Source organism: Mus caroli, unplaced genomic scaffold (assembly GCF_978045245.1).
Source record: "Mus caroli unplaced genomic scaffold, Mus_caroli_1 scaffold_10, whole genome shotgun sequence".
Taxonomy (NCBI): domain Eukaryota; kingdom Metazoa; phylum Chordata; class Mammalia; order Rodentia; family Muridae; genus Mus; species Mus caroli.
In genome coordinates this window covers 18100001-18123259 of record NW_028227265.1, presented here as the reverse complement: position 1 = coordinate 18123259, position 23259 = coordinate 18100001, and the positions used below count along the sequence as shown (strand labels likewise).

The 23259-nt window shown below is 49.6% G+C and overlaps 1 protein-coding gene across 1 annotated transcript in view; it reads right to left on the bottom strand.

Annotated features, from left to right (window-relative positions):
• Window positions 1-40: 40 nt before the first annotated feature.
• The window catches only part of Fa2h (fatty acid 2-hydroxylase), a 52178-nt gene continuing 28959 nt past the window's right edge, over window positions 41-23259 (bottom strand). Inside the window, exons 2-7 of the mRNA XM_021170240.3 lie at window positions 21268-21360; window positions 11040-11182; window positions 10388-10494; window positions 3700-3872; window positions 2432-2684; window positions 41-1413 (exon numbers count right to left, since the gene is read on the bottom strand). Coding sequence (XP_021025899.2) covers window positions 1334-1413; window positions 2432-2684; window positions 3700-3872; window positions 10388-10494; window positions 11040-11182; window positions 21268-21360 — 849 coding nt within the window. The 3' untranslated portion in view covers window positions 41-1333. The remainder of the gene's footprint in view (window positions 1414-2431; window positions 2685-3699; window positions 3873-10387; window positions 10495-11039; window positions 11183-21267; window positions 21361-23259) is intronic.

Genomic DNA, 23259 nt, shown 5'->3' with positions numbered 1-23259 from the left:
CAGTCACCATCAACAAACACCAATGGGTCTTTTCTGGTTTCTTCTCAATGTTTTTATTTTTCAAAATATACAATTTATTTACATCTTTATTTCACAACTGCATTTTTGTATATTTATCCCAAAACCTCTAGATAGCTTCACCGTAAACAGTACAAATCGTAGACTGGTCACACTGCCTCTCTTTAGTCTTTGCACCCATTGGGTTTTTGATAAGTTTCAAGTAGTAATCGCTTGTGGGTAAGAAAGGAACAAAAAGGAAGGCAAGATGATTTTTTTGTTTTTTGTTTTTTTACATAAGCTCAATACATAGGATTAGAAAGGGCCATCTGACCAGCTACTTCATTTAGGGCCAGATTAAAAATATTTATATAGCTTATAAATAAGACTCAGGAGCAGTGAGGGCTCTGGTTACAGGAAGGACAGTCTGGGTGGGAGAGGGTGGGTGATAAGGCACCACATACAAGTCCCTTCTTGGCTTCAGGAGGCACTTCTGGGAGGGTCCTGAGAGGGACAGGTTTCTACCTGTGCAGATGGAGGCCAAGTACGACTGGGGCTAGGCTGGGGCTCTCACCAACATAGACTTCTCCAGCCTCTGTTGGGGAGCGGTTTTGTGGTTTGGGCGGGGAGAGAGGAGTCAGAGAAAGCCACTGCTGATCCCCAAAGACAAGGGCCAGGGCTCCTGTCAGCCTTGCAGAGGATGCCAGGCACCCTCATGCTTTCTGCCCAGGCAGACAAGTACTGGATTACTTCCGCAGCTGATAGTACAGCTGGTATCTGGGGTTGGCAGGGCCCAGAGTGGCTGTCCTGGGGTCTGGGGATGGCCTGTGGGAGGCATCGTGCTGTTTCTTCTTGGAATAGCCCTTCATTTACTTCTGAACCATCAAACTCTCCCAAGAAAGGACAGGAGAGTACAATGTGACCACAGGCCTGCATGCCATGCTTCTGCTGTGACACCAGTCCCTCTGCTGCATGGGGAAGCCCCCAGGGAGCCCAGGGTTCTAAGGCACAGATGGGGTCAGTTTCCTTCATGCCCCTTGGGGCCATTGTCTGGACCCTGAAACAGCACTGAGGGCTGAAGCTTAGGCAGGAATGCCAACGGGGAGGCCATCATTCTCTGGGAATGAGCCAGTCCCCAAGGGCTCAAGAGGATGCTATCCTCACATAGGAAGCCGGAAGGGAAGCCCTGCTTTCAGGTCTCCACCAGGCCCCAGGGCTAGACAGAGCCCGTCCTGCCTGGCCAAGCTGACCTCAGCAGGTCTAGGTGGAGGTGGGGGGTAGGACACGGGTAGGGTCTGGGGATAGACCGAGGGCAGAACAGAGGGTCTAGGGGTTGTCACTGCATCTTCGGGTGGGCTTCCTCTGGAATGAGGGTGTGGAAAAAGTAATCCCACAGTTTAGTGCTGATGCCAAACCCTGCAGAGGGAGACAAACGGGACAGAGGATGAGGTGCTGGTAGAAGAGAAGAAAGACATTTACCTGGGGGAGGGCGAGCTAGGAAAGACCCAGCAGCCAGGGACCAAAGACCAAATACCTGTGTTTGTCCTGTTTCTGGGTTGGCCTGGCCCTACCTGTGTTCCCAGGTTTCCCCCCTCCAGTTTCCCTCTCTTCCTTGCTGGGACAACTCCATTCCTATCCCAGGGAGTTGTTCCTGGAATTCCAGCTTCCCAGACATCAGACACTACCTTCTTTTCATTTGGGCCCAGCTCCAGTGACTGCTGCGGAGACCTGTTTCTTGAATTACATTATGTGGGCTTTATATGTCAGCATGGTAGGTACAAGAATCACTTGACTAATGAGTCCTGGGAGTGTGGCTAGGATCTTCAGAGGAACTCATTTCTGATTTCATTCAATTCAAATTAGTTTAAGTTTTGATGTGAACTCGAACATTTGACTCAGTTACTGGATAACTCAGAAGTATGTTTGAAGCAACTTATATTGGTGAACCTGTATTATTATTATTATTACTATTATTATATATGCATTGGTGTTTTTCCTGTGTGGGGGCATCAGATGCCCTGGAACTGGAGTCACGGACATTTGTGAGCTGCCAGGTGGGTGCTGGGAATTGAACCTGGGACCTCTGGAAGAGTCTCACTTTACAGCTTTGGTTGGCCTAGAACTCCCTATGTAGATCAGGCTGGCCTGGAACTTGCAGAGATCTTCCCACCTTAGCCTCCAGAGTACTGGGTTTAAAGGCCATGTACCACCACCACCCAGCCCAACACTTTCTTGCTTTATTTTCTTTATGACACTTAACCACTATCTGAGATCATCTTTGCCATGTATTGGTTTCCTTGCTCGCCCCTCTCTGCTTAGCTGTCTATACAAATGAGATCTCTGTATAAGCCACTCCCTGAATGGAGCCCGGCTCTTAGTTGGGGCTGAATTTGCCAAATATATCAATAAACAAAAATCAAGGTCCCGGCCTTACCTGATTTCTGGTATTCGAAGTGATGTTTGACATGGTGGGCCTTCATGGTGTACAGGTAGGAGCCCTTGTGTGGAGAGCCGAAGTGCAGGTAGTAATGGGTCATGTCATAGAGGACATAGCCCAGGAGGCCCCCAGCAAAGATGATGCCTCCCACGGTCTCAGGCAGAATGAGCCGCAGGAGCACATAGAAGAAGGCAATTATTAGGGAGGCTGGCACTGGGGGGAAGACCAGACGGGAGCCATCAAACGGTGCCTGTTGGCAGAGAGGTGCAGGTGTCAGAGGCAGCCCAAGGCGGAGCCCAAGCCCAGAGCCCCTGGGCCTACTTATGGCTATGGCGTGTCAATGTGGTAATGACTCTTATACAGAATGGAATGGAGCAGCTAGCTGGGTGTTGCAATGAGGGGGATAGTGACTTAACCTGCAAAGGCTTGGTATCTTTGTTTGCTTTGAGACAGGTAGGCCAACATGCCTGAAAGACCCAGATAAAGTATCCCATTCCTTATTTCATAGTCAGGATGGGACCTGGCAAACTTCCCAAGGGCAACCACTCCGTTTCCCAGGACCACTTGGGTTCTGGGACTTGTTAGCTACTAGACAGGAGCCCTGACCTCAAACACGCAAATACCAAGCCCTTTGTTACAGGGACTTTTGGGACACTGAGGCCTGATGTTAACCCAGACTGTGGCAAGAGGATTCTAGAGGCTGGGCACGATGCTTCCCCATCCCCTATTCCTCAACCGGAGGCTTCTTTGTTGAAGAGGGTTTATGGGGAGCCACAGAACCAGAGCCCAAGCCTTTGGCTCATGACCCTCAAAGGAAGGGGGCCAGTTACTCGGTTCCTTGATCCCTGAGAGCTTCGGTTTGCCCTGCGGAATGGGCGCACAGGACAGCCATCTTTAGAAGATAGCTTTACCAGCGTGAGGGGTTTTGTCTGTTTTGTTCATTGAAGTCAGGTTCAGTATGTGGAGTATTCCAAGAACATTGCTGGGTGAATGGATGAGTTGTGAGCTTTAAAGATGGTGACGGGTCTGGGTGATGTGTGTGTGTGCGCACACACTAGAGCATGTACACATGTTGTCCCTACCTGGCTCGGATCAGAACATCCAACCCAGCCACCCCTCTGAGAAATCTCAAGCATTCTTGGTTTCCATCACTTCCAGCCCAGGACTGGATTCTTGGGACAGCTCCTAGGAGCTGGTGGTAGCCTCTGGGCTTTGCAGAGCTGGCTGCATGTGCTAGCGCCTGGCGTGGGACCCACCCTGCTTACCTTGTGGTGCTGGCCGTGCATGACAAAATGCAACATGATGAGGTAATGGCTGTTGCTGGGGGGCTTCATATGGAACAGGAAGCGGTGGACGACGTATTCCACAAGGGTCCAGACAAGCATGCCCAGCACGAAGAGCCCTATGAACACCGACTCCGGCATCATCATTGAATACTCTGCAGCGGAGACAGGTGGTCGGGGTTGATGAATGCCATGCACACCTGTGCCTGGTGGCTTCAGAGTCCTTGACTTGTCACCCAGGCTAACTTAGGTATTGTTGCCCTCTGCCTGGTAGCTGTGGGCAAGCTACAGTGAAAAGCCTTGTGGTGAGGTGGGAAGAAGGCTGTGAGAATCTACAGTGGGCTTGGAAAGGGCTCTTTACTAGAGTGATAGCTATTGGTCAGAGCGCCAGTGTTTTTCAATGGGGACTGTAGGAGGCACAGCTCTGGCTGAACGCTGGATCTCTACCTAGAAGGGTGACTTGCTGGCACAGGGGAAGGAAAGGAGACCATCTTGAAAGAGTCACCAGAACCAGGAGTCACTGATGGAAGAAATGAGCAACTGGGGACCGTGTGTAAAGGTCACACAGGCAAGAAGGACAGGAAAACCTAAACACAGAAATGTCAACAGACTTGAAATCACAGTGTCTGAGGGGAAAGGTCAGCTTGAAAGGATGCAGAGAGGCTGTCCAGGTATCTCCAGGGTCAGAGTCCTTTCGATCCAGCCCTCTGATGATCTTCAGGCTCGGGTCTTGGGTCTATAAGAGACTGCAATTCTAGTCCTTTCTGCTCTTGTCTAGGCTCCTCTTCATCTGTCTTACCTTCTTGGCTTTATCCTCTGTGATGGTTAGTGTTCACTGTCAACCTGACTGGATTTAACATCTCCATGGAAACACACCTCTGTGTGCTTCTGTGAGGGTGTTTCCAGAAACATTTACATAGACCAGGGAAGAGCCATCCTGAGTGTGGGTCACACAGAGTCCTGGGCTGGAGTGAAGGGAAGTGAGCTGGGCAGTACTCATCTCTCCTGCTCCCTGCCTGCGGGCATCAAGTGACCAGCCGATCTACACACCTGCTTCAAGACCTGCCCAGCCTTGATGGACTAGCCTTAAAGTAGGAGCCAGACCGATCGCTCTTATCAAGCAATTAGAAAATTAATTATACATCCCTCTTTCTCACTACTGCTTTAGCTATTCTCTCTCTCTGTTGTTTTTTTTTTTTGTTTGTTTGTTTTGTTTTTACATTTTAAAACTTTGTTGTAAATTACATTCTCCAAGCAACATTATTTAGGAAGCTACAGAGTTATTCGTGTGTGTGTGTGTGTGTGTGTGTGTGTGTGTGTGTGTGTATGTGTGGGTTTTCTATGTCTGTCTGTCTGTCTGTCTGTCTGTCTCTCCCTCCCCTCTCTCAAAATAGCCTTATTATTATATCTTATTATATAAGATATAATCTTAAGGAGCTGGAGAGATGGCTCAGCGGTTAAGAGTACCGACTGCTTTTCCAGAGGTCCTGAGTTCAATTCCCAGCAACCACAAGGTGGCTCACAGTCATCTGTAACGGAATCCGATGCCCTCTTCTGGTGTCTGAAGAGAGCAACAGTGTACTCATATACATAAAATAACTAAATAATTCTTAAGTAGAACGTAGTGGTGCATGCCTCCTGTCATTCCAATAGCTGAGGCTGAAGCAGAAGGATTGTTAGTTTAAAACCAGTTTGGGCTACACAATGAGAGCCTGTCTCACAAAATTTTCTTGTACCACACGTTTCACCCATAAAAGAGAGTTCAGTGGGTTGTTTGTTTGTTTGTTTTCTAGCAGATTTTAAATTGTGTGTCCATTGTCAATCAAGAGTTGGGACTGGATGTCCCCTCTCAGGCTCTACTGTGGAAACTATGCCTCTGTCCCTTGGATTGACGCCTTCACCCCACAAACTCTGTTTGCTAGCTGAGTTTAATCGCAGGCTGGTAACCCCCAGATCTATACTTCTACCCCACCTTTGGTCCTCCACTTGCCACTGTGTATCTGCCCATGGTGTGTACACAGCACCCCAGCACTAGCCCTTTGCAAATGAAACTGACTGCCTTCCTCTTTCTTTGGCCCTCACCCCTCCAGGTTAGTCACTGCGGTGTCCTCCTCTGGGGATAACCACATGTTACCAAGACCTTAAGTTAGCTTCCTACTTCCAGCAGTGACCAGGACCTGTCACCCCCACCCACTTCAGATCTTCTTGGCAAAGTGAGAGAAGCTATGGGCAAGGGCCACAGAGTGCCTGCTTCCATTTAAGTGAAAGTCCAGACCAAGCACATCCTTAGTCACAGAAAGAGCAGAGGCCAGTGTGGGGAGGAGGAAGGAGAACAGGAAGGAACTGAGTTTCCTTCTGAGGTGTTTGGATGCTTGGAACTATATAGGGATGGTGCCTGAACTCAGGGCCACTGAGCTATTCAGATTAAAATGGTTTCAACCACCATGTGTGAATCTCATCTCCACTGGCACTTGTCTGTTTCCTTATTATTATCGAGACAGCCTCCCCCTAAGCATATGGCTTGTGGGGGAGGAGTATATAGTTGTTTTTCCTGACAGCCTCTTCAGTGCTAAAATTACAGCCACGCACCACCATGCCCAATCTGTAATTTAAATCTATTTGTCTACCCACTCATCCATCTTAGATCACTATTTTTCTTTCAGATAGTTATTTTTAAGAGTGTGTGTGTGTGTGTGTATACGTGTGCGCACATGCATGCAGGTCCACTAGAAAACCAGAGGTATCTGATCTCTTGGAGCTGGATTACGGAAAGGTCATCCATCGGCTGCCTGACATGGGTGCTGGGACCGACATCAAGTCCTCTGCTAGAGCAGTGCCATTTCTCCAACCCCATGTCACAGTTCTGAATCCCTCTACCTTACCACCTATTGGCCCCCAGGGCAGAGTCAGACCTCCACTCCTTCTTCTATACCTTTTTAAGTCGTCCTGTGATATCTCATGGCCTTTAACCAAAGTCTAGTCCCCACCCCCCACCCCCACAACATTCCATGTCCCTCAAGTCCTGTCCTTCCTGACATGTCACCTGTATGGAGGCCCAATCAAAGCACTAGTGAGTGGTTCCTTAGATATGCCATGTCGGTTTTTTCCCTGCACACACAATTTTGCTGATGCTGTGTCCCCTGGAGTCCCCTTGCCTTTTTTATCCCCGGGGATCAGCCCACATGGCTCATGGAGATGTCTCTACCCACTCCTGGCTGGCTCGTGCATCCTGCTCTGCCCTCGGGTGCCACCCTCAGGCACTAGGTACTGTACTGCCAGTTGGGACTTTGCCCCCAAGTTGGTGGTAATAAGTTTTATTTTTTTTTATGAGTGAGTTCTTTTCTATGTGCCCAGTGCTTAATACAGAAGGTTCACAGAGACTTACTGGGAGAGAAGAGAGGTAGAGAAAGACCATGATAGGCTTGTGCCCGGATAAACTTTGACCTGGGTCCCTCTATGAGCAGACCGGGAGACAGCATAGAGAGGTCCCTCTGAAGGACCCAGGTCGTCTGTACACTGTAGGCAGGCCCAGCACAATGGCCGGGGGGGGGGGGGCTGCAGAGGAAGGGACACATCCTGAGCATATGGGAAGCAGGAGTGACCACTAGCATTTTGCCTAGAGTCAGGCTGTTCTTATTTACATTGGCAGTCCCAGAGGTGCAGAGTGAGGCTCTGTCACTTTGACAAATGGCTCCAAGTAGGTCTCCAGGTGCTCGGGGATTACCCGTCCCTTGGAAATGCACATGACATGTGGCTCCACAGGTACCTATAGGTCCTATAGGTCCCACAAGCTCTACCCCAATCTGAAGCCAGTGTCTCCTTTGAATTTGTAGTATACCCTGACCCCCTCTCTCTCCCTTCTCTTCATTTCTTTCAGGATATCATTTGTCCAGAGGCTTCAATGGGACCCCACTGAGTGTCCCTTTTACCTGGCTTGGAGAGTTCTTATTTGCTCTGCCTGTGACTTGTGCCTGGCATGGCAATCTGTGGGAATGAGAAATGCACGAGGCAACGTGTCTCTCACACCACTGTGGCTGGCACGGCGGCCACAGGCTTACTGGCCTGCCACACTGGACCTTTATCGCGCAGGCCCATTTTAGCTGTCTGCAGAGGCCTGTGGTGCTGTGGAGTCCTCAAATCGCTGTCCTGGCCATGCAGAACAGCCCTTTCCTATAGGTCAAGCCTCCACCCGCCTCCTCACCCCAGCATTACCCAGTCTGCCCATCCGGATGGAGCTGGTACTGAGTGACATCTCTGGAGATATCCAGCAGAGGGACCTGGGCCAAAGCTTTAGGGTCCCCTTCCCCCTCTGGCCACCAGCCCTGGCTGCCCTGTCACTGTTGGTAATTGTTAGGGGAGTGCTGGGCAGACAGTGGGCGATTCAGCGAGCAGGCCTCTGTGCAACAAGCCCTGTGCTGTGCCTGAGCTATTCAGCGTGGGCCGAAAGGGTAACCGTGGCTAGTGGGATGTGGACGGTAACCCACTGGGCTCTGGGCTCGGTTGTGGGGGGCACTTTCCACAGCTTGTTCGTCCCCCATCCTATATTGGGTGAGGCAGAGAAGCCGAGGGTCTCAGTGCTGTGGGAGGCTGACTTGCTGCCCTCAGGGAATGTAGGATGAAGAGAGGCCTCTGTGTGTGGAGGAAGGAAACCGTCTGGTGCGTGTCGGGGACAAACTGTGATCAGGCAAGGGAACGTAATACCCCTCAGGTGCCAGGCAGATTAGCTAGTCAGGAGGCTGAGGTAAGCATCAACTCTGTGAGCCAAGATGGCAGAGAAGCCACTCTGAGAAACTCAGTCCTATGTGTTCTTTGGAGAATAGCCCATGTCAAACTCTCTCTGTCCTCCACCCCCTAACTAAAGGCTGGGGGGAATAGCTGGTCTCCACGTCCTAGGCTACAATGACCCCCAAGTCACTCATTTAAAAATTTCAGGCTGGGGCTGGTGAGATGGCTCAGTGGGTAAGAGCACCTGACTGCTCTTCCAAAGGTCCAAAGTTCAAATCCCAGCAACCACATGGTGGCTCACAACCATCTGCAGCGGAATCTGGTGCCCTCTTCTGGAGTGTCTGAAGACAGCTACAGTGTACTTACATATAATAAATATTTAAATATTAAAAAAAAATTTCAGGCTGTATTTTGTGTCTGTGTGTTCATTTGTGTGTGTGTGAATACACACGTGTCTACAGGTATGTGGCAGGCATATAGAGGCCAGAGGATAGAAAACCGTGGGTGTTGCTCTTCCTCAAGAGCCATTTGTTTTTTGAGACAGAGTCTCTCACTGGAACTTGAAGCCAGACAATTAGGCTAGGCTGGCTGGTTGGCAAACCCCAGGGGTCCATGTGTCTCTGTCTCCTGAGCTCTGGGATTACATGTGCTCCCCGCCCAGCCTGGCTGTTTATATAGAGTCTGTGATCAAACTCAGGTGCCCGTGCTTGTGCGACAAACACTTTACCAACTGGGTTATCTCCCCAGTCCCTTCCTCAACTGTATTTTTAATTAATTGTTTTAAAACCCTGGGAGATAATCTTACATGCACATAACCATGTATATGTGTGACACATGTATACATTCTGGAATAACTATGTTTCCTCAGCTCTGAGAGGACAGAACAATAAAGCAGTCTCAGGGAAGTGCCTGGTCTGGCACAGGCTCCACAGTAAGAGAAGATCGGGTGTCACTGAAGGCTCAGCTTGTGTTGTGTGGCTCTTAGCTTTGAGGACAGTCTATGGTACTTGCATATCTTTCTCCCATGTTCTCCTCCGATCTGATGTGAGCACGGACTCATCTGATTTCAGCTGTGCCACCTTAAATACTGCTTTCATGTCTGTGTATGTATGTATGCATGTATCTATCTATCTATCTATCTATCTATCTATCTATCTATCCTTTATTGCCCTTTGAGACAGAAACTCATTATATAACCCTGGCTAGCCTTGGATATGCTATGGCAGTTGAGGCTGACCTCCAGCTTGTCTTTATTCTTGACATGCTAGGGTTACGGGTGTGCACCACCATGCCTGGGCTTCCTTTAGCCTCCCAGTGAGGAGTTCTAGGCTGTAATTCTCTGTTATCTGAACTGAGACAGAGCCTCACTATGCAGCGTTGGCTGCCCCGGGACTGCTAATGTATAAAAGAATAGTCTCAATTTGTAACGACATTCCTGTCTCCTCCCCCTACCGCTAAGATTATTGAGCAAGAGTGTACCTGCCATGCCTAGCATATCCTCTGTTCTTGTTTTTTTTTTTGTTTTGTTTTGTTTTGTTTTGTTTTGTTTTGTTTTGTTTTTGGAGACAGGGTTTCTCTGTGTAGCCCTGGCTGTCCTAGAACTCACTTTGTAGACCATGCTGGCCTCGAACTCAGAAATCCGCCTGCCTCTGCCTCCCGAGTGCTGGGATTAAAGGCGTGTGCCACCACTGCCCGGCTATGTCCTCTGTTCTTAATCTCAGTGAGAAGTTTCCTTCCCTGGTCATTTTATTGTTGTGACATTTGAGGATACCATTTTGCTTAGTTTCTGTTGTATCCACGGGGTTGGGAGGATGACTCTTTTCCGTGCTAGGCTGCACTTTGAAGTGTTTGTGATGTGGTTTTCTATGCCCATAGAAACTCAACACAGTTTCCTGCCTTCAAGACCCATGGGAACAAGTTAGGGAGAAGCCCGTTGTGGTATTACCTCTTGTGAGTGATGCGAAGAGCCGGATGTTGTCCTGGGTGAGGGTTCGGTAGTAGGACCAGCTGAGGTACAGCACCAGGGGCACCCAGATGAGGGGGACACTATACCTGCAGGAGGGTCATCGGGGTGAGAGAGATATACACAGAGAGGGGAGGGGAGACATCATGATCCAGCTGCCCTGAAGCACGTCTTAACTATGGAGGGAGGGAGGGAGGTAATGTGAGAGCTGTGGTCCAAAGGGACAACGGTGTGAAGAGCAGAGGAAAAGAGGCGAAGCTGAGTCCATTTGCCCATCTCTTGAGATGAGTCTTGAGTGGGTACTACAGTTACTGACTCTTGGGCAGCTATATAGACACTGACCTCTTGTGTCAGAAGGAACTAATTGCAGGAAAAATTGTTTCCATGGGCATGAAAGGCTTCTAACCCTACATAGATGTTTAGAAAAGAGCAGGTGCACAGGCAAGAATGTTACCCAGATAGGAGATAAAACCATGTGCAGGAATTGATTATGGATCTAGCCTGTCCCACCCTCCCCAGTAATTTACAGAGTATCCTTTATTATAAGGAGGGACTCAACTGCTCCTGCTTCTATATTTTCCCAGCATTATCAGAGGAGAGGGGTGGCCCGTTCCAGACCCTGCATGGTGCTCACCAGACAGTCTTGGAGAAGGCCTCGATGAGGTCTGAGTGGAAGAGGCGAATGGGCCTGGCCACCGGTTGGTGAACCCACTCATCATACTTCTCCCCCAAGTGGCCCACCTGCCACAGCAGAGGTTTCTGCCAGTCCACCAGGTCCTGTGAGAGACAAATTGAAACCTTGGGATTCTGATAACCGTTTTCCACGCCTTAGTTATAGCATGCTGTTCCTTAGCACCATCTCAGCTTGTGTGGTCTGTGTGGAGCCGCTGCCCCAACGGTGGCTTTCGGAGAGGAAACTCCATGCCTAACCATACTGCCCCTTCCAGCCTCAGGATGTGGAATCCAGATCAGACCAAGCAAGCTCAGGCCAAGAGCCATCAGATGCCAGGTTCTCCCACTGGAGTTGCTAGGTTGGTAGGGTGAGTCTGGAGTTGCCATCAGAGCTCAGCTAATGACTTAGACAGTGTCAAGTATGGCTGAACCAAGAGTTAGATAGGCTGAAACCTGGCAATGATGTCTAAGAGCACATGCTGGACTCCATACATACAAAAACCCATTATATTCTGCATTGCTAGGGCCCACATCATAAATGAATGAGGCCCCTTTCCCTCCAGTGCTGGCTTTCTTCTTGATGTTGCCCCGGTAACTCACTCATCCATTCACTGAAGTAATCACTCCATCAGTTGCTTAACCCTTGGTTTTTGTGAGTGTACATATGCATGTGCTAGGCTCACACTCCACATGTACGTAAAAGACCACCGTTGTTTCACACAGCATGGTGCTTAGCATAGAGATGCTGGAGTCAACCCTGGGTTCAAATCCTGGCTCTACCACTCAGTGTGTGACTCTGACAAAATACTATGAACTTTCTGGAACCCAGTTCCTTCAGCTATAAAAAAACAGAATGATAACAGCGCCAGTGGAAGGTCTTCAGCAGGATGGAGCATATTAAGCCAGACATTTTAGTGCTGATTCAAAGACGCCACAATTCAGAGGTAAGGGGACTAGCACAAATGCCCATATTTAGGGTAAGCAAGGGAGACCTGGAACCTGATCTGGGATTTGTTCGTCACATGTAAGACTTGGCTAGGTGGGGAGGGTAACGGCAGAGAGCATCGGGGTATAGATCTGGAGCTGAGAATAACTGTGGTCCTAGTCATAGAGTGGTTTCTTGACACTGCTCTGTGGATTACAGAAAGAAACATGCTGCAGGCTTAGCAGGACACTCCATTCAGGTCTAGGACCTGGCGTCTTGTCTATCCGACCAACTGTTCCCCAGACACACACGATACACATCTCAGCAGCACTCACAGGCTCACTCCTAGAGAAAAGATCAGAGACCCCATTTATTTTTCAAATTTAAAGATTTATTTTTATGCATATTTCTCTCTCTCTCTCTCTCTCACACACACACACACACACACAAAGAGAGAGAGAGAGAGAAGAGAGAGAGAGAGAGAGAGAGAGAGACCCACAGTGGTCTGGGAAACCAGCCTGCTCATCCCTTCACAGGCCTCCTTGCCAAAGCTGGCTCAGCCCCAGCAGGTCTCCCAGGAACTGGCCCTTGCTTGCTCCCAGCCTCTCTGAAGCTCTTCTACTGTTGCCACCAGAGCGGGCGAGATCTGGAACAGGCAGGTGAGGCCACCAGTCACTCTTATGTTTGTGACCAGGGCAAGAGGTGCAAACCTCACTCGCTGCTCTCCTCCTGACCGGCTCCGTAACATCATGCCTTGGCCCAGTGATACAGTGATCTCATGACTTCTCTGTCTAACTGGGGTTTCCAAGTATGCACACATGCACACTTTATACCAGGAAAAAAAACTGGGAGGAACTTTCTGGTAGACCATGCATATTCCTTATCTTGCAGTGGCCTGCTGAGCCTTGCCCTAGAAGGGCCTGCCCAAGGTCACATGAGAGCTTGGTTTTGCCCCAACCTCAACACTCACTGAGCATGTATTATGTCAACCATGACTGTAAGAACTTTACATGGCTTAAGGCATTCACCCATTTCTCCACATTCCCGGCTGCACAGGTAACTGCAATTACTGTCATCTGCAGGTGTGACACTGATCTGGTAAGGTGGCCCTGGTATATCTTCTTGTTGAATTGCCTTTTTACTTTGGAGGAGGGGATAGTCACCTGGGTCCCCCATAGTGTTCCTCACCCTGAAGTCCTTAGGGTTTAACCCTCGTGGAGCAACCTCTGAGTCATCTCTCCATCCCAAATTGGTTCAGGTTTATGCTTTCTTGTGGTTTCCCATCTCCTCTGTCCTTTCCTTCTTATTTGCCATAATTTTGTGTTTTACTTTTAAGAAATTTTATACATATCTATACTGTATGTGTGTATACACATGTGTGTGGGTGCGTGCACGCCACAGTGGATTTATGGAGGTCAGAGGACAACTTCCTTCCACCATGTGGATTCCCAGGGGCTGAACCTAAATTACCAAGCTAGATTGTCAGCAGGAGCCTTTACCTTAGAAGCCATCTTACCCTTCCTGCATTAACTATTTAAAGACACGTTACATTAACACCTCCATTGATCCTTAGTGGTGTCTCTGAATTCTTCCTTCTACTTATTGTCTTAAGAGTGATACCTGCATCTTTTGTTTTACACCTGTCTCAGATGAGAGCCCTGGATCTTTTATGCTCCTCCTGATACCCATACACCTAAGTTTCACTTGTGCATTTAACTTAGCCTTAGATATTTTAAGAAAACCACCTTTGAGGGTCAGTGAGATGGCTCAGTGGGTTCAGGCACTGAGGAGCTGAGGTCAATCCCTGGGACCAACATGGTAGAAGGAGAGGAATGACTCTCCCAACTTGTCTTTTGACCTTCACACAAGTCCTGTGGCACACATATACACCCCAATAAATGCATGTATTTAAAAAACAAACACTGGGCTGGAGAGATGGCTCAGCAGTTAAGAGCTCTGGCTGTTCTTCCAGAGGTCCTGTGTTCAGTTCCCAGCAAACACATGGTGGCTCACAACCATCTGTAATGAGATCTGGCGCCCTCTTCTGACATGCAGGTGTATATGCAGGCAGAACACTGTATCCATAATACATAAATCTTTAAAAACTTATAGTTATTATTCAGAGGTGTGGCCAGGTGGGCCTCTTCTCTCTACCCAGCAATGGTTTGAGCAGTTTTTTTGTTTGGTTTTTGTGTTTTTGAGGCAGGGTTTCTCTGTGTGGTGGTGGTCTGCCCTTTGATGTCCTGCTGCCATTTGACCTATCTAGGTAGACCAGCAGTCCCGGACACCTTCTACACACAGCAGGTTGCTGTCTACAGTCAGTGCCAAGACTGCCTGTGGTCTGCAGGCAGTCTTTACCCCTCACTGCTGAGGTAGTCTTCCTTGGTGCCCAGGAAGGGTCACAACTCTGGGGGCTGAAGGCCTTGCCTTAACCCCATAAACACCTCTCTCATCAGTAAGGGCCAGCAGCAATCATTTTTCAATAGAGGCTTTGTCCCGTTATTCCAGGCGTGTAAAGTGGCACATCCATACAGGCACACAAGTGCAAGCCTTTCTCCTATGTGTAGAGTAACTGTATTGAGGCGCAGAAGGCCAGCTCTTGCAATGCTGGGTTGGTTGACTCTATAGTGAAAACCTCCTTATCTCCTCCCATAGCTTGTTCATTTGATATTTGTTTGTTTGTTTTTTAAAAAGATTTATTTATTTATCTTATGTATATAAGGACACTATAGCTGTCTTCAGACACACCAGAAAAGGGCATTGGATCCCCATTACAGGTGGTTGTGAGCCACCATGTGGTTGCTGGGAATTGAACTCAGGACCTGTGGAAGAGCAGTCAGTGCTCTTAACCACTGAGTCATCTCCCCCTGCCTCCCGTTTGATTTTTTTTTTAAGAATTGCATTTCATTTACTTGCGTGTGTGCGCATGCATGTGTACAAGCTCTTATGAGAGTGTGTCACAGGGCACTAGCAGGTCAAAGACAGTCTCCAGGGGGGTGGTTTTCTCCCTACACTACATTGGTCCTGGAGACTAAACTCAGGTTGCCAGGCTTGGCACCAAATGCCTTCATTGGCTGAGCTGGCTCCTGGTTGTGTTTTCTGAGACAGGATCTTGTTATGTACAGAGCCCTGGAGGACCTGGATTTTTCTATGTAGAGAATGCTGTCCTCAAATTTGAGAGTTTTCCTGCCTCTGCTTCTTAAATGATGAAGTTACAGGCACGTGCTACTGTGTCCTCAAAACAGTTTCCCAGGAGCTAAGCCCTTCACCTGGTGCTAGATCCTTCCTTCACCCAGTGTTTGGTCCTCCCTTCACCAGGTGCTAGGTCCTCCCTCCACCTGCTGCTAGCCCCTCCCTCCACCTGCTGCTAGCCCCTCCCTTCACCTGCTGCTAGCCCCTCCCTTTGCCCAGTGCTAGGCCCTGGTTTAACTGCTATGTGCAATACTGTCTTTTTTTCCCAGCTTCTAGTCCTCCTTACTGAAGGACAGCATCTTCTCTTGGGTTAGTTCTCCCACTCCATTCTGCCTAAGGCTCTGGGAACAGAGGGAAGACACTGTAAAGGTCTAAGGCCACTGTAGGAGGTTGGGGAGTGGGGGTGGAGAAGGAGGGAAAAAGAGGACACGGGTCATGCCTCCAGCTCCCAGGCATCTGGAGACTTCCGTGGCTCCCTCACTTTGAGCCTGTGGGACCTGGTGTGCACAACAGGCAAGTCTAGTGCTCAGTGCAGGGCTGTGGATGAAAATGAGGATATGCTCAGAAACTACTCTGCAATGGGCAGGTCGCTGGGCTTGGGGTCTTCTTCGGTGGTTTATAGACCTGAGCAACAGGCCGGGCCTAGGATGCAGAGGCGAGTCAGTGAGCGTCCAGGCCAAGCATCTGTGTACCCCGTGCCCTTCCCCCAACATGGCTCTGCTCCTGCCCAGCCAAGAAGGGGGAGGCTGCTCCTGGCTATGCCAGGAATGCAGCAGGAGGAAAGGGCAGCCTGCTAACCAGAGAGTGGGCAGAGGGGCCTGCTGCCAGGGTGAGGTGGAGCTGCCTCTGCTTTCCCTCTCATTCCCTAGATTCCCTTCCTCCTGGGCAGCACACAGGACACTCCTCCAGGGCTGCCTGAACCTACCAGCTTCTCCCCAGGGGAGCAAGAGCAAGAGATGACAGCTGCCTGGTGCCAGTAGCTCCTCCCACTGCCCTGAGCTCACGTAATTGTTTAAGGAAAAGTCCAGCAAACCCCAGACTCTAGGGCATCCTTCTGAGACAGGGAGGCAGAGGAAGCAACAAACCAGTCAGGAGGGACTCCTAGGGACAGAAAGCGCCCTAGGAGTCCTGGCTACCTTTTCTACATCCTAGTGACAAGCCATCCTGGGGGTCTCCCTGCATACTCATTATCTATCATAAGGCTCAATCTATGGATGGCTGGGGACTGTGATAACCTCACATTACAGGTGAGCTAGGGTTGGACCTGACCCTGAGCACAGAGCTCAGAGCCTGAGCTCTTGGCACCTGGAGACCTAGACCACCGATCAGTGAAATCAGGGGCTCTCAGCTGTGAATTCCCTAGCACAGAGCCGTGGGGATTCTGCAGCAGTGTCTAGAGTTAGCTGCAGCATTAGGCCAGTTGGCTGTGGTTCTGCCAGGACTGGTGGAGACCTCTCCTGAGCAGGAGAGGAGGGACAAACTCAAGACCACCGGGGAAGCTCTGGATCACCTGACTTCTCCTCGGGTGCTCTGTGTCTCTCCACTCAGGATATATGAAGTCTGGGGGGTCGGCAGAGTGCCCAGAAGAGAGCCAACCTAGAGCTCACAGTCTGGGTTTTTTTTTTTTTTTTTTTTTTATCATTTCATAGGTGTGGGTTTGCCATGGTCCTTGTTGACTTATGTTAGACCCTCCAAAGAACAGAGCCCATCTGGACAACATCAGCACTTTGGCAGCTCTGCAGACCCTAGGAACTCCTGATATTAACGGTTATGTATATGGTCATGAGGTCAGGGGAGGAACTTGGAGGCACTGACCACTGCACTGTCTAGGTTGTATGCAGAAAGGTGCTCATGTGTGCTTGTATGTGTCGGTGCATGCACATGTGTATGAGCAGAAATGCATACATGTGTGGAAGCCAGAGGTAGACCTTAGGTGTCTTCATATTATTCATTCATTCATCCATTCATTTATTTACTTATTTCTTCTCAGACAGTCTCTCACTGAACTTGGAGTTCACGGATTGGCTAGACTGGCTGGCTCATAAGGATTGGCCTGTCTACCTCTCTCCAGTGCCGAGATTACAGAGGCACAGGTGTAGGTGCTGGGACTTGAACTCAGGTCTTCATGCTTGTATGGTTTAGCTATCTCCCCAGATGGACCGATGCATTTTGATTGGTGATACACCTGACTGGATGATTTTCTACCTGTCTCTTCAGGGGAAAGGGTAGCCTATGTACACTGACAGCCTTGCCAAGATGAGGGAAGCAGATGCTGCTGGAATCTGGCTTAACTTGAGGCAGGATAAGGAGGAATATGTGGCACTTTGTAGATACCTCCAGAAGCTGTTTGGCTTTGCCCTTCCTTTCTGTAGTCCCCTCTCGCAGTTACAGGGTTCGGGGAGACTCGCTTTGGGCCAGAGGAGAGGTGAAGGGATTTCAAGAGACATGCCACGCATTACAGAGAAATGGGCTCACTAGGTATGACCAGCCAGGCGATCAACCTGTGGCTAAGCTGCTGTCTGGGTTGCTTACCTATGGCTCATCTGTGGTTAACACACCAGCAAGGGTGCTTAGCTGCTGGCCAAGTAACAGTGGCAGGAGACTTTGGCTCTACTTCACACGACATATGCTTTGGTTCCTGGCGTTTGATTTGTTTGCTTGTTATTTGGTTGGCTGGTTTTGTTTGGTTTGTTTGGTTTTGCTGGGATTTCTCTGTGTAGCCTTGGCCATTCGGGAATTCATTTTGTAGACCAGGCTGGCCTTGAACTCAGAGATCTAAGTCCTTCTGCCTCCCAAGTGTTGGAATTAAAGACAGGTCTGTCACCACTCGTGGATGGCTCCTGACATTGTTAACAAGTTAAAGTTAGCAAGCTAAATTATAGACAATTCGTGGAAAATGCTTGGCTCAAGTACACACACAGCAGCAAAATTGTTATTTCAGTCAGGCATAATGGCACACACCTTTACTCTGAGTACTCGGGGAGGCAGAGCCAGCAGCAGGTGGATCTCTGTGACTTTAGCCTGGGCTACACAGAAAGCTCTGGGCCAGCCAAGGGTACGTAGTGATAGTGTGTCTCAAAAAGAAAGACAGCCACCCCAAGCTGTGCTAATCTGATAGGCATCAGTTGTCTGGGGTTCCTGGCGGGGGTGCTTCAGCAGACCCCTTAATTCCCATCTGCTCTACCTTTTTGCTGGGAGGCTGGCACCCCATTGCCTTCCAATATGCAATGGGGATAGGAGGCTAACCAGGGAGGGCTCTGAAAAGAACACAGTACGTGGCCTAAAGAGGAGGCAGGCTGAAGGAAGGTGTCCCCAGGAGTCAAAAGTGACGAGGAACTGTGGTTCCAGGCCAGCTGGGGTCTAGAAGACATTGGGGCATGGGAAGGTCTGGGTGTGGGAAGGAGTTGCCGTCTTGTATTTTTACCTCCTAAGGAAGCCTGAGTCCTACTCAGCTGAGAGATTCAAGAGGTAATCTAGATCATTCTGGTAAAATTCCACACAGAGCCTGAAAGTCAGACGGACCTCGCCTCCTACGGTGCGGCACCAGAGTCTCTTGCTTTTTTTGCTCTTTCCAGATTCTTCTACTCCCAACTCAGCACAGTCAGCTTAGTTCCCCCTTAGTCCTTCCAGCCTGGCCCACTTGGCTCCCCCACTTTTAGGGCTGGGAAAGCTGGACCCTGGCAGCCCATGGCTCCCTTCCTTGGCAGCCCAGAGGGTTTCCCACAAATATATAGCAAAGGAATCCTCCCCTCGAAAAAACTTGCCCCTGGCCTGCAGGCCCTCTGTGGCGGAGACAAAGCCACTGCCTTGTTGGTGTCTTTCCATAGCTTCTTAAAATCAACCCATCTTGATCCCCACCCTGACCGGGTCAGAAACAGAGCTGATGGCTCCTGGTCTCTTCCTTCCCAAAGAGCTGGAGAGGGCTTGGGTGGTGAGACAGAAGGATGACTCTTGAGAAGAGAAGAGAAAAAGAAAAGAAAAGAAGAGAAGAGAAGAGAAGAGAAAAGAAAAGAAAAGAAAAGAAAAGAAAAGAAAAGAAAAAAAAGAACGGAGAGGGAGGGCAGAAAAGGAGGAGAGGGGAGGCCAGAGAACTCTTTACTCCACCTAGGAAGCATGGCACTCAGATGGCTTTGCCAGGGTGCATGGGCTGGGGCGGGGAAAGCAGTAAGGGGACTCACGTGGAAGGTTGTTCCTTCTAGAGTAGTATGGACCCCTTCTTATAGGTCATTCTTAGTCCCTTTCTCTCAGTTGAGAAAGAGGTGGGGGTCGGGGGGGGCTGAGTAAGGCCCAGCTGTCTGGTTTGCCAGGTGCTAGGCTGGGAGTGGACTAGGGGATGTCACCCTTTTCCTCTCTGTATAGTTTTCCTTCTTCCTCATTTTGCAAGTAATGGTGGAATAAAGCGCTGGTAAACTAGATCTTCCCCTTGCCTCATATAATGGTGACTGAGGGTCAGCCTTGAACCAGAGCTCAGAAAAGCCATGGTGTGTGGGGGGGGGAACCTCTCCAGAGCAGGGGGTAAAGTGTGTGTGTGTCCTGTTCCCAACTTGTAAGCCACAGCAATTTGTGTGTGAGATATTGCGTAGGCTGCCACACTGATGTAGCCCCAGTGAGCTCTCTTACAGTGTTCTCCCTAAGCTAATCTCACTTGTGCCTATAGTACCTTCCTCTTGCGTACTCACAGCCCTGAATGAGGACAGGCCAGCTCCTTCCAGGTCTTGTCCCAAACCCTTGTCCTCATTAAAGGCCCTTCTGTTCCAGGACAAAGTTCTGTCTCTTGTTGTCAATGTCCTTGGCTCCTCATTTGTTCCAGCCATCTGCAGAGCAATCCTAAATCCCCCATGTCACTAGAGAAGGCCGTGTATACTAAGCACCCCTCTCCTCTAGTCTCTGCCTTGGCCATTGCCCAAGCCCTGTGCCAGCGATGAGAGTAATTATGGCCCCTCCAGGAATGGGAACCAGAAGAGGGTTCTTTCTGGAAACATGAAAGGTCTTCCATGTGACTTGGGCAAGCCCTTCCTCTTGGTGGTTTATTTTCTTCTCGGTCCCATGGCTCTTGCAGGGGGTAGGGGCATGGAATAATCTCTCAGCTTCTCAAGCTGGATGCACCACCTTTTTGTCATGGGAGCTCTTACAGACAGGGCATCTCTAAGCCCTGGGGTCACAGACTTGAGAGTCCCAGTCAAAGGGGCCCGGCAAACAACCAGCTGTCAGAAGTGCCTTGGAGACCCATGTCCCTTCTCTGATTGCCTGTATTCCCCAGAATGCTACCTGCACCTCCTCCTGTTGTCATGACTGGGTCGAGGAGGGAGGGATAACTGTCCTATGTGTTTCCGTGCCTCTGGTGTCTGCTGCGGGCAGAGAGCACATAGGCCAGGCCCTTGGAAGTATTCGTGCACTCATATCTATTCCAAGAGACGACAACATTGGGGTAGTGCCGTGATCTCAGATGGAGGGACGTTATTTCTAACATCTGAGCTTAGTTCTCATCCAAATCCCTTGGAGCCTTGCTGCTTTTCTGTACTCTCTGTAGGGAGCCCCCTGCCCCACCTCCCCTCCTCTTCCAGACCTCACCTCACAGCAACTAGGATCTGCATGGTCTCTGGTCTACAAACAACGTTTAAGACTCTGCATACACCTTCACTTTCCATGCCCCTATCTGGCACATAACATTTGCAGGTACCAGGATTCTTTATCCACAGGGGACTCTCCTGAGTGACCATAGGTGCCAGGAGCAGACTTGTCATATACACTGGTCAGGGTGGGTATGTCGACCCTGTTACTGTCCCCTTTCTAGCTTTAAGGTTCCTGATGGGAGACCTATCTTATCCCAGGTTATTTAGGGTGAGTTTCTTGCAGAGATCTCATGTACCATTTACCCCAGCTTCCCACCAGCAACCCCTCTCCCCACCCCACCCCAGCCCCGACATCTGCAGTTTGGTTTGCTGCCCCAGGTCACACTTGGGCATCTCAAGCACCAGTGTCTCTTCTTCATCTTCCCTGGGCATGCACACACCACGGCTTCTATCCCCACCCCCTGCAACCCCAGTCATCCCCAGTGTCCTGTGCCAGCTACCTTGTCCCAGTCCACCACTTTGAACTGTGGCTCAAGAGCAGGGTCTGTCTTCTGAGTCTCTGCAGAGGCTACAGCACCATTCTCTGTGGGATCCTGAAAAGAGAAGATACAAAATCACTCATGGGGGGGGGGAGAGGGAGGGAGAGAATAGAGCCCCTAAGCGCCTCCAGTCAAAGAGCTGGGAATGGGGGGAAAAAACCCATGGGTGGGACTTGGTGGGTGGAAATCAAGCACATCAAGAACTTTTGCGATCAGAGACACTGGCGTGGGTGTCATTATTCTTTGTGCCTCTCCCTTACAAAACAAAATTGAAAGACACAGAAAGATCTGGGAGAGCAAGTTGACTATAAGGAAGTGAGAGAGCCGAGGGGTGAGAGAGCTGGCAGGTGCCAGGCAAACCAAGTCCCAGAGAGGCACTGAGGGCACCTGGTGGGGCTCATTGTGCCACACCTGAGGATGTCCCTCCTTCCCTCCCTTCCTGCTTGGTTGCTCAGTGGATTGTGTGGATCACAGGCTGGTCCATGTGATCTCAGGAAAGGAAGGCTGCTGGGAGCCAGGTCCTCCAGCTATCCCAGTTAGTCTGGGGTCACATGTGGGACAGAACTAGCTGAGGTGTGTCCAACTGGGCTCAAGGTTAAGTTAAACTAGCAAAGAGGCAGAGCCAGAAGGAAATGGAATGTGCTGGGGAAAATCGCACAGCTTCAGCTAGCTCCGACCATCACGTGGGGTGAGGCCAGAGAACGCAGATTTGCGCGGAAGTAAAACACAGGCTAGGCTTCCCTGTAGCAAGGGCAGGGACAGACCTTGCCAGTGGGACCTCCCTGAGTCCCCGTGCTCCCAAACAACCACAAGCCTAGCAGCTCTGGGAAGCCAGCAAGAAGCTCAGGAGGTTTGAGCAGGCAGCTGGGGTGTCTTTTTTTCTTCTCCCCGAGACAGTGTATATAGCCCAGATGATCCTTAAACTCACTACGCAGCCCAGATGGATCTCAAACTCATCCTCCATGTCAGCCTCCCCAGAACTGGGATCACAGGTGTGCACCACCAGGCTCAGCAGCACCGGGGTTTGCTACTGTGCTTACATTTTTCTTTCCTAAGACAGCTTGGGGCTGGCGAGATGGCTCAGTGGTTAAGAGCACTGACTGCTTTTCAGAAGGTCCTGAGTTCAAATCCCAGCAACCACATGGTGGCTCACAACCATCTGTAATGAAATCTGATGCCTTCTTCTGGAGTGTCTGAAGACAGCTACAGTGTACTTACATATAATAAATAAATAAATCTTTAAAAAAAAAAAGACAGCTTGATGGTGATGGTGATCATGCTGGCATTTTCTGGGGAAAACCCAGATACGACACGACGTTTCTGTAGTTTTGCATCTTTGGGTTCTCAGCGTAATACCTGCTTCTTAAAATATATATCTGTGTGTGTATTTTTAATTGTTTTATATCCCAGGCTGGTCTTAAAACTACCACCCTCCTATCTCAGCCTCTTCTACGCTGGGATAATAGATATGTATACACAGCTTCCAAACCTGAACCATTATTATTATTATTATTATTTAGTTTTTTTATTTGTTTGGTTGGTTTGGTTTGATTATTGAGACAAGGTTTCTCTATGTAATTCTGGCTGTCCTGGAACTCACTATGTAGACTAGGTAGGCCCCGAACTCACAGAGATCTACCTGTCACTGCCTCCTGAGTGCCCGGATTAAAGGCATGCTCTACTACCATCTTAGTAAGGTTGTTTCTTTTTTTGTTTTTTTTTTTTTTTTGTTGTTGTTGTTTATTTTTTCGAGACAGGGTTTCTCTGTGTAGCCCTGAATGTCCTGGAACTCACTTTGTAGACCAGGCTGTCCTCCGCCTGCCTCTGCCTCCCGAATGCTGGGATTAAAGGCGTGCGCCACCATGCCTGGCTAGGTTGTTTCATTTTTAATTATGTGTGTGGGTATGTGCACACAAGGGCAGATGAGGGTGTCAGATCCCCTGGACCTGGAAT